This window comes from Mesitornis unicolor, unplaced genomic scaffold (assembly GCF_000695765.1).
Source record: "Mesitornis unicolor isolate BGI_N332 unplaced genomic scaffold, ASM69576v1 scaffold38260, whole genome shotgun sequence".
Taxonomy (NCBI): Eukaryota; Metazoa; Chordata; class Aves; order Mesitornithiformes; family Mesitornithidae; genus Mesitornis; species Mesitornis unicolor.
Genome location: NW_010159607.1, coordinates 1,504 through 12,456, shown reverse-complemented (window position 1 = coordinate 12,456; position 10,953 = coordinate 1,504). Strand labels below are relative to the sequence as shown.

General features: G+C 43.8%; 1 protein-coding gene across 2 annotated transcripts; it reads right to left on the bottom strand.

Moving 5' to 3' along the window:
• Positions 1-2: 2 nt before the first annotated feature.
• On the bottom strand, positions 3-10,570 carry SLC1A4 (solute carrier family 1 (glutamate/neutral amino acid transporter), member 4). 2 transcript variants are annotated; one of them, XM_010187172.1, is made up of 5 exons: positions 10,407-10,570; positions 5,897-6,130; positions 4,564-4,758; positions 2,931-3,065; positions 3-599 (listed from the first exon to the last, which is right to left on the bottom strand). In XM_010187172.1, exons 1-5 carry the CDS (start codon positions 10,544-10,546, stop codon positions 365-367), a joined length of 939 nt encoding a protein of 312 aa, XP_010185474.1. In that variant the 5' UTR covers positions 10,547-10,570; the 3' UTR covers positions 3-364. The 2 variants fall into 2 exon arrangements, with proteins under 2 accessions (XP_010185474.1, XP_010185466.1); XM_010187164.1 differs by lacking the exon at positions 5,897-6,130 and having other exon boundaries at positions 10,407-10,546.
• Positions 10,571-10,953: the final 383 nt, after the last annotated feature.

Sequence of the window (10,953 nt, the reverse complement as noted above, 5' to 3'; positions counted from 1 at the left end):
AATAAGCCCATACTGGGTTTGTCTACTTCCTCATCTCCAACCCGTATGAGCCTTTACTAACACAAGTCTTGTTAAACCAGAAGTCTCAATGGCACTGTTTTCACATATGTGTGTGCATGTGCAACACATATACATGTATACATAAGAATTATCAAAATACTATTATAAAGCGAGTGTTCTTTCTCAACACCCCTTCTCTGCCCACCCCACTTCCCTCCCCTTCCCCAGGCCAGCATATTTCAAAACAGACTGGAACGGAAAGCTTTCAAGAGTCACGCAGCTCTTGTTAGCACTGCAAATGCCCAGGCGCGTTAACAAGTCCCTGGTCCACCCCTAGGACACGTGTTGAAGAATGGCCTCTAGTTCACAATACTGATTCCTTGGATTCAGGGTCTGCTGTACTGGTTGCGTTGGAGACTTGGTTTTTGTGGGTTACCAAAGGCGATGTTTCCCCTTCAGACTTGCTGTTCGCAACTGCTTCTACATGGACTTCCTTGAGCTCCTGCTCTTTGTCTCTCTTTTCTTTTTCATTCAGGTAATTAAGGATGCCAGCTCCTAGGGCATCCCCTTCCACATTCACAACTGTGGTGGTTCGGTCCCTGGTTAAGATCAGAAACAAACAAACAAACAAAAAATGCAACAGGCTTTAGCTTCTGAGTTACAACACAATAAAGGGAGCTGATTCACCCCTGCTAATCCACCAACATCAGTGACAAGAGAGATGTTACCATAGGTATTTTCCCCAGAGGGAAAATTCTGAAATCACCATTTCAGAACTAAAAAAGTGCACCAGAGATGGTTTAATGTCAGCCCAGCCTTTACTATCGACTGGTTCTGGTGTCTCAGTGGATTGCAGCAATGGTCCTACTCTTTCTCAGGCATCCTTCTTTTCCTTTCCCTTCTCCTTTCCCTAGGCCAGCATTTTTCAAATGCAAGTTCAGAGCAGGAACTTAATTTGAGCTTATCCAGAAGGTCACTCAGAGCACCCAGCTCTCTTTTTTTAACTATACCTTAACCCAAACACCTACTTAAGGGGTCCTTCCAAAAGCAGGCAGAATGATTGTGCTCTCTGGATTTCTTGCTAGTAGCATCTGTCCTAATCATTAGTCCTACAACAGAAAACTACTATGTCCCAGGGTGTAACAGAGGAGGTTTATGGGTCATAAAGAAGAACAGTTTCTTCATGTGCCCTTTGAGACTTCTGGCCCACTCTGGCAATGAAATGGCTGGCATAAAAACAAGACATGGGACTCCTCCCTCTCTCTTTCCCCATTTTGTTACCACAGGGATGAGCTTCTTGACTAGAACAACAGTGTTGACCATGAAGGTATGCTACATATTTTGAAATAAAGGTGGCCAGGATGACACAGGCTGAGGGTAGCCTAGAGTGAAAGGGCATGCAAGCTTTTCACTTTTGTCTCCAGGCACTTGTGAGTACAGTTTGTGGAAACCACAGCTACTACTGTAATCCCTGAGAATGCAAAGAGCAAGCCACTGCTTTGCCCGTCTCTCATGTCCTTTGGAGGTAGCTGATCCCCAAGAAGTGACAGTAAGAAAGAGTTCAATGGCCCCAACAGGAATATGATTATGCTCCACAGACAAGTGTGACGTGGGAAGGAAAGGAGGTAATACAGTTGCCTTCTTCGCCAGCCTCTGGAACTCAACAGTGTCCTCAGGCATCTTAATTTCCACATCTGCTGTGGAAGTACACCATCTACACAGAGAGGCTGGTGTTTCCAAAAAGCAATGCAGGATTATGTACAGCTTAAACCAGAAACTGGCCAGGAACTCACCAACTGAAAAAAACCCTAATGGGATTCAGATCGCTTGACCCATACTGTCCAGTCATTTCAGCCCACTACTCAACTTCAACCAGATGGCTTGACAGCAGATTACGCTTTTAAATTATCAGCTCATGCTTACTTCACTAGCATTTAAACTTTAGGCATGCTATAATTCATGAGTCCTTCCAGATGGATTTTCTAGTATTTGAAGAACAGCAGCCAGCCAGGCTTGTTCAAGGTAAACCAGAGACATCCTTTTCCACAGGGCTCGTCTAAGCTATAAGAAATCACCTGCACATGGCATTTACATTTATGCACTTGTGGCTGGGTCTGCAATGCTTAAAGCAAAACAAATTTTTAAGGCTTTCCTCTAACTAATTTAGGTGAAACAGAAGGTAAATTTAGGCCTTAACAAGGACATAGCTATGCTAAGTGGTGAGATAAGCTCTTCCAAACAGAGCTCGGGAAGGAGATAATCTCTCGTATTTCAAGGAGGAGAATGGCTCTTGGAAAGAGAAGGAGCTGAGCAAAGGCCTGACCTTGCATTTCTTTCCCAGAAGATGGAAACGAAAGGTGGCAATACTGTGTACTAAACTTGTGACTCCTAGAAGCATGTTCCAGCTGTGACACTGCTCACAGCTGTGATGAGTGCCACAAACCCTGTGTCCCTGCCCTGTCAATGTACGTCACCTCTCTGTGATGCTTGTGTTGGTGATTTAACCAGTCTGGAACCACAAAAAGAGTTCAAACAATACAACAACTTCTGATGGAGACTGCTTCACATAAGCGACCAAGTAAGTTTTCCACCACTATTCAGACTCAATTTCCTTTTCCCCAATTCCTTCCTAGTGTCCAACTAATTTCCAGCACTTTTTGAACAAACTTTCAACAATTATTCTAGAGAGAATTGAAACCAGGAAGAAATAAGTTTCAGTAAAGAGTGAGTAAAAAAAGCTGAAGAGATTTTAGTGTACTAACATTTTTAATTTAGAAGGGCCACCTTTTCCATTATCTGTCAAGAGTTATCTGTCCTATAGGCAGCCATTTTATTTTATACTGCACTGCTTTGATTGTCCTGCCCCATCTTTCCAGATGAACATGCGACACGTCATGCGACAGCAGATACATGTGACCTGAAGTACTTACACAATCCAGTCCACTGCTAATATCAAGGAGAGATCGTTGGTTGGAAGTCCAATGGCCTCCAAGATGATAGCGATGGTGAGGACTCCTCCGGCTGGGACACCAGCTGCACCCACGCTGGATGCAGTAGCTGTCACTCTGCAAATCAATTTGTGAACCTGGTTAGCAGGAGCTCTGCAGCACTCCTCTCCTACACTTACGTCACACATTTCCCTGCTATGCAAACTGTGAACAAACTCTACAGCATGGGACACACAGATCATTTCCTTCCCAGGCAAACCCTTTCCTGCCTGCTGATGCAAAGTAATGGGTACAGAGCACGGTTGCTCTGCAGGCATCCACAGCAGCTACCGAGGCAATGGCTCTGTGTTTAATACCATGATTGCCTTTTCAGAAAAAAAAAAACAACAACCAACAAAAACCAAAAAAACCCACCCAAAAAACAACCAACACAACTATTTCCTGCTGCCTTACTAATATATCTATTCCAAGTCATGTATCAGTTCAAATATGCAGAGTACATTACATCTCCGAACCCCAAATGTATAAAGGTAAACCCTGCCGTGCAAAGCACTGTCCCTTCTGTGTCTCATTTGCATTCAAACACAAACCCTAAATCAGCTGCTAGAAATCTGCAGTGCATGTGTTATAGACATGGACCACACACCTTTTTGTGTGCAGATGTCTACAACTGAGTTTTCCTTGGCCTATCACTGCATAATCCTCAGGCCTCTGTTAACACCTGATTCACTAAGGGTACCTGAAAGGTTAATTTGGCCATCCACAAAGAAAATAATGCCTCAGCCCTGCCTTAAATAGACAAACAATATACTGGGAGATGCAATAAGGAAGGAAATAAAACCTGGCCAGGGAGGGTAAAAACAATGCCAGGTACTGGCCTTAGGAGACATCTGGTGGATTCAGCTATGGCTTCTCAGCACAGTGAGGGGCTAGAACTCCTGGTAGGATCCTCATTTAAGCGATTTTGAGGAGATAAATGAAGAGAATGACACTTCATGGCATATGGGATGTGGGAGGATATTCCAGGCATGGAGGGGAGAGTCCTAGAGAAGGAGGCAGGACTAAGGTGGTAGAGGGGATAATGGGGCAAAGCAGTCAGGAGGGGAATGTTAATGAATCTGGCCTGGGAAGTCAGCAATGCAATGGAAGGGCAGAGATAAGCAGCAGCAGAGCCTTTAGTATGAAATTGATACATAAGGAACTGAGGAGCTGGCAGCAGGATTTTCTAAGACATCCAGAGGGGGAGTCAGAGGTAGCTTTCTGGGTAGAGCAGCATGCCTCAATTATCCAGCTTATTGGTTACTGAAGTGTGGGGGAGTGATATGCTTAAGGAAGGAGAGGGATTTCTTGTGAGAAACAGCTTTAAACAGCTTAAAGTCTGTTTCAGAAGTCAATTACCCTCCCAGGTTCCACCTTTTACTAAATCGAGAGTCTGGCAAATCCTATGAAGCTTGAAAGACTCCATCCTTTAATCATCTTTTAATTATGTTCCATACCAGTTTGCAAGCTTTAGGTCAGAGATGTGGAATGCAACTGCTAGCTATTAACAGAGAGACCACAGGCTTGAATATGTCTGGGGGCCAGATGGATGTGGTTGCAATAGCAAGCAACTTACAGAATGGTGAAGATTTGCCCAGCATTGAGGTCAACATTATTCAGCTGAGCAATAAACACAGCTGCCATGCATTGAAAAATAGCAGCTCCATCCATGTTTACAGTTGCCCCGATAGGAAGGATAAACCTGCTGATTCTCTTGTCAACTCCGTTGTTCCCCTCAATACACTTGATCATTGACGGGAGAGTGGCTGAGCTAGAAACAGAGAACAGGGGGAAAAATCAAACACAAGGCATCAGGGTGTGCTGGATGGAAGGACACTGTCTCACCGCTTTCATTTTTCTAACATGCTGCAGACAGGACTGCCAAGACAACAACGCCATTTTACAGTCAGTCTCTGTCGTGACAGCAATGAGAGACCCTTCTCGTTCGTCTTGAGTCATGGTATTTAATAATCTGCTTCCATCCAGAAATAGCTGGTAAGGACTCTAATCTCCCAAAAGCAAGAACTCATGACTTGACATAGTATGCAGCCTAACAGGGCTGTGGAACGATCAAGTCTCAAATCACAAAAATACATCAAGAGATGCCAATATAAACACAACAGATGCAACAGCAACCTCTGTTAAAGTTGTACTAGTACCTTCTCAAGTGAACAGACAAATAATAAATTTTTAAAAAATTTAAAAGATTACTGGATTTATTTCTTGCATTATACATGGTTTTATACATTATACATGGTTTTATTCATAAACCCTCTCCTACTTCATGAACTTCAGCTCCTGTGACAGACATACATCTTCTTTTGGAGATGACCTGAAATGATTTTATACAGTTGCGATATTTGATTAGGTGTTTGCCCCTTGAGAAAAATGTAAATTACACACTTGATAGTTTGGTTATGACAAATAAAAGCTGATCAAGCCAGATCTTTGAAATCAATTATGTTAAAATCCTTTATAGTAGATAGTAAGTCTGCTTTGTTCCTCCAAAAGTAGTTTAAACTTGTTCCAGATCCTTCTGAACTTGAAGAACTAAACTTCTCAGGACAAAGTCCCTCACTACTGACCCTCAATTTACTTAATTTTGAAAGAACAACTGGCAGGATCTTTTTAAGGCAAATTCTTTAATCTTTTCCCTCAAAAAAAATCCAACTCGGCATCATGCTACAGTCTCAATATTTTGAGGAATTTTTTCAACAGCTAATTATCAGTACGTGTTGCAGGGCAGGCTGCTGACAGCAGTGAGACTCTCTCTGCTCAGAATTCCCTTTTTGCAATGTCAGAAACAATATTCACACCTAAAACTCAACACAGTTTGGTGTTGGGATATAACCAGTTTACAGTGACAAATATAACCAGGCTATAATCCCAAAAGAAGCACAAAAACCCACCTGGAGCAAGTGGCAAAAGCAGTGGCAAATGGTGTAATAAGTCCTAAGAGAAAACGATACGGATTTTGACGTGTGGATGCAAAATAAATAAGTGGCAGAATGATTCCTCCATGGATAAAGTGGCCCAGAATAGATGCGAAGATGTATTTTCCCAGACTGGTCACCAGAAGCACAATATCTTCCATTTCCACAATCTTGCTCCCAACAAGGAACATAATGCCAATAGGTACATACCTGTGTAAAGAAATATTGCCTGTTATTAAGTACAAACAGAAAGCCTTGAAAACCATGCCATTTTCCATCCTGGAGCTAACATTCTTCTAAAGAATATGCTGCCCCTACTGAAGGGTAATGTGTTATTCATCACGCACTCAGGTTAAGCAAATTTGGAAGGCCTCTCTAACACTATTGCTTGGTGGAAGGCAAGCAGTCAAGCTGAAAAAGCTCCGTTCTCCTTGGCCCTCAAAGAGGTAGATAGGAGAGTGCCGAAGGGATGCCAAGCAGGAAGCAGAAATGCTGGCAGATGCAATCAGCACAAGACATGGATGTGGAGTTTTAGTCCATGAGGGAGAAAGGCAGGTAAAGACCTAAAGCTAAAGTCACTGCTGAAGGGACAGCAGATGGTAGGAAAGAAAAATGAGCAGTACCATGTCACTGGAGCAGATAAAGGGGTAGAAAAGTAGGATCTTACACATGTGGTATGAAGTTAGGTCATTAAAATGGTAGGCATACTGGGTGCCAACATAGTCAGTGTAGGAAAGAAAAAGATATGCCCATACCAAAGCACTCAGCTAAAGGCTGCTGATGCACGTGCCAAAGATAGCAATTAACTCTGCTATTTGCCTACAGGAGGCTAAGTTAAACGATCAGGCTTCCAGAGCTTCCCTCAAGCCAACAGACGGCTCCATTGCCAAGCCTCTTATCTAGAAACATGCCACATCTTAGGACGTCAGCATTTGTTTGAGCTTTCCTTTGTCAGGAAAGCTTGGAGCTGCTCCAGGGAAAGGGCCATCTGCAGGCCACAGCCACACCTCTGGTCCCAGTAATGCAGCTGGGAACAGCCCTGAAAAGACAGAATTACCCTTGCACCTAAAGCACAACAGCTACTAAATGAACTGCAGGAATCACTTCAGAGCCAGGGTCAGTTCCTCCAAAGCTCTACTTAGAACGTTTGTATCCGAGTACCTCTGCTGATGCATCCATGTCTGCTTCTAAAATTAAGAAATAATGAAAGATAATCCAGCTCTCCAAAACCCTGTTTCAGGCACACAGGTGACTACAAAAGTAGTCAGTAAGTACTCAAAAAAAGTACTTGGTAAGTTTGCAGATGACACCAAACTGGGTGGGAATGTTGATCTGATCAAGGGGAGGAAGGCTCTGCAGAGGGACTTGGATAAGCTGGATCGATGGGCTGAGGTAAACTGTATGACATTTAACAAGGCCAAGTGCCAGGTCTTGCACTTTGGTCACAATAACCCCATGCAGTGCTACAGGCTTGGGGACAAGTGGCTGGAAAGCTGCCAGGCAGAAAAGGACCTGGGTGTTGGTGGACAGCGACTGAACATGAACCAGCAGTGTGCCCAGGTGGCCAAGAAGGCCAACAGCATCCTGGCCTGTATCAGAAACTGTGGCCAGCAGGAGTAGGGAAGTGGTTGTTGCACTGTACTTGGCACTGGTGAGGCTGCACCTCGAGTACTGTGTTCAGTTTTGGGCCCCTCACTACAAGAAGGACATTGAGGCACTGGAGCATGTCGAGAAGGGCAATGAAGCTGGTGAAGGGTATGGAGAACAAATCTTAAAACAAGCAGCTGAGAGAGCTGGGGTTTAGTATGGAGAAAAGGAGGCTAAGGGGAGACCTTATCGCCCTCTACAACTGCCTGAAAGGAGGTTGTAGCAAGGTGGGGCCAGTGTCTTCTTCCATGTACCTAGTGACAGAACAAGAGGAAATGGCCTCAAGTTGCCCCAGCGGCAGTTTAGTTTAAATATTAGGAAAAATTTCTTTACTGCAAGAGGGATCAAACACTAGAACAGGCTGCCCAGGAATATGGTGGAGTCACCATTCCAGAGGTGTTTCAAGAAGTGGCACTCCAGGACATGGTTCAGTGTTCATGGTGGTGTTGGGTTGACGATTGGACTTGATGATCTTAGAGGTCTCTTCCAACCTTAATGATTCTGTGATTCTGTGAAAAGATCTGCCTGTACATCATTTCAGGAATAAAGAATGTTCTTTCTTCCACTCTCCCCTGCAACTCAATGCCCACGTTCAGATAAGCTGATCTGTGGAGTCAGGACAAACTTCAGAAGGTTTGTTTAAGCATGCAAAGGTTTGGAAAGGTGGGCAAGTCTTAAGGGTGCCCAGATTACTCACTTCTTGCTAGTCTGTCTCTCCCTCAGTGGTTCTGCAGCTCCTCAGTTCTGTGCAGAGAGCACCTTCTTACGTCCCAGATCAATGTGAGCATCTCTCTATCCTCCCTTGGCCAAATCTTCCCCATTTAGCCTCTGCCAATCCTGTGACATACTGACTTTGTACTACCTTTCCTAGCACCCTGATAAGCTGAATCTAGATGAGCCCCAGTCCTGCACAAGCTATGCAAACACGAACATGGGATTCAGAGCTGAGACTGGATCCCTCCCCTTGAAGAGGGAAGCTGGAGAGAAAGGAAGTTGAGACCAAAGTGCTGCTAAACACAAGAGTGGCTGTTGAATGGGACTAAATACAAGCTCAAGCTGCCTTTTCTCTTGGTAGCATGATTTCATCCATTCCAAACTATCCTTTGGGAAGTGCGGCTTGACAGATTTTGAACAAATACCAGGACGACACGGTGCACTGCAGTGCTAAGAGTCAGCTGTGGTCTTGATAAGCCAGAAGGTAAAGGATTAGTTACTAACTGATTGGCTTGAAGTGTTAGCACTGTAATCAGCTGAATACAAGAACTGCCTCTTATCAGTATTCAGTGTCCAAGGAATTACACTCAAGAGTAAAAGACTTAAGCTGCTTTGAGACTTTGAATTTTTCAATCCCTTATGACAGCAACTAACACAGATCTGCCTGTGTAAAATCAGGTGTTTAACTAAAACCTTTCTACTTCTCAGAGGGAGGAAAATAGTGGGAAAGAAAAATGCAGAATGAAAGGAGAAGAAATACTTTGCCTAAGGTAAGCTTATAGCTTTTCTAACAGCTTTGGAATGGGAGTGAAAAATGTCCCACTGTTAATTTGTTAGCTAGCTACCCTTATGAATACTTTTATTTTTGAGTGTGAGGTATTAGTACTGTTGGTTTTGCAGGAGCAGCCTAGACCCACGCAGCTGCGCAAGAACAGCCATGATACCGCTCTGAGGTGCGGTTTCATCCCACCTGACAGAAAGCTTGGTCAAGAGGCTGGTCCTGCCTCATCTTAGGTGGCCTGAACTGCTCTCTAGAGGTGTCTGTATCCTCCAACGCTGGTTTCTTGCCTAGTGAGAGAGTTCAGTGCGCTCCAGTTCCTAACAGACAGGCTTTTTTTGGTGCCAAAAGCTTTGTGAGATCAGTCAGAGTAACGTTCACCCCATAACGTGTCTGGACTCCAGGCAAGTAAGTGAAATAATGGATTTGCACATTAATAGGCACAAGAAAAAATAAGCAATCAACCTTAGGAAATACCTACATTAAGAGATGTGAAATGGAAAAAATAGGCATCTCTGGAGAAGCAAGCACAAACAATAAACAAATAGTTGATCACTCTGCTAGTAACATTAGTTCCTGTTTCAGCCAAGAAAATGACAGAGATCTTAGAAGAGGAGCAGAGATTTAAAGATCCACTGTATGACTCAGGCTCTGGTGATAACAATGACAAAACTTTCAACAGCTACCACTACTGTTCCAGGAAGCCGGAAAGCATAGCCCCTGAGACTGTTCCTCCCCTCTACACAAAGGGACACAGGTTCTCCATCACCCTTTGATGCGAGTGGACAGAGCAGGCTCTGCATTCATGCACTCAAAAGAGTTTCTCTCAAACCAGTATCAGTGAGCAGGCTACCTTCTGGTCAGCACAAGTAACCTTTTGACCAACAGAAAAATCAAGGCACAAAGCTACAAGTAGTTATTTACTGCATTTGTAAGTGCACTCCGAGCACAAACATCCCTGGCTTTCACATGACCATATTCCTCACTTGTTCACATCTCCTTTATTCATTCAAGGCCAGTGCCTTTAGGCACATGATGGCAGCTAGCTATGGGCTTGCGCTGCTTTGAAATAGAAAGGCTTCTTTCCACTAATTAATAAAAATTGTCCTGGAGAGGATTTTTAAGCAACTCTCGGAAGTGTTCCAGACTGATACCTTAAGCTATGCATGACTATCTAATTACAGGGCACAAGCAAGAAGAAATGACCTGATCATGTGACACCATGACATTCACTTTAGTTGTGATGAGGGATTTGGTAAGAAAAAGTTGGGAGAGATGGATAAATGGCAAGATTCCTAAACTGACCATAATGTTGTACTGCAGAAGTATCTGCCATCATACACTTACCACATAATCCAGGTAACCAAGACCATAGTTGCTTCATTGAAAGAATTAAAGAAGCGAATAAGATCTTCCCCTTCCTGGCCAAGCTTTTTCAGCGCCACTCCTAAAACCAGAGCAAACAGCACCAGACCCAGTATATTCATCCCTTCAATCTCAGTACCGACAGGGACCTGTAAAGGGGGAAAAAAAAAAGGCATGCTAGACATGAGACTGGCACAAAACCCAACAAAAGGCTCACCTCATTTTGTTGCTGCCCAATCGATCTGAAATCAACTAGCAGAAGCTAGTGGAAGGAAGGAAGAATCTATGTTGTTGAGGGGAACCAAACAAGATCTGGACACAGTCCAGATACAAACTTCCCTAGTCACGAGCTGGCATGGATTCACTGGAGAAGGAAAGGGCCTGCCACAACCTCTCCTTATGCCTTTTAACGCAATATGTGTGTTTTCAGTGACCTGAACAAGAAACCTCCTCAGTTTACTCAGGACAAGCTCCATTGCAGATGAGAAACAGCATGGGCACCAATCATATGTGTACGGTTAAAAGACAG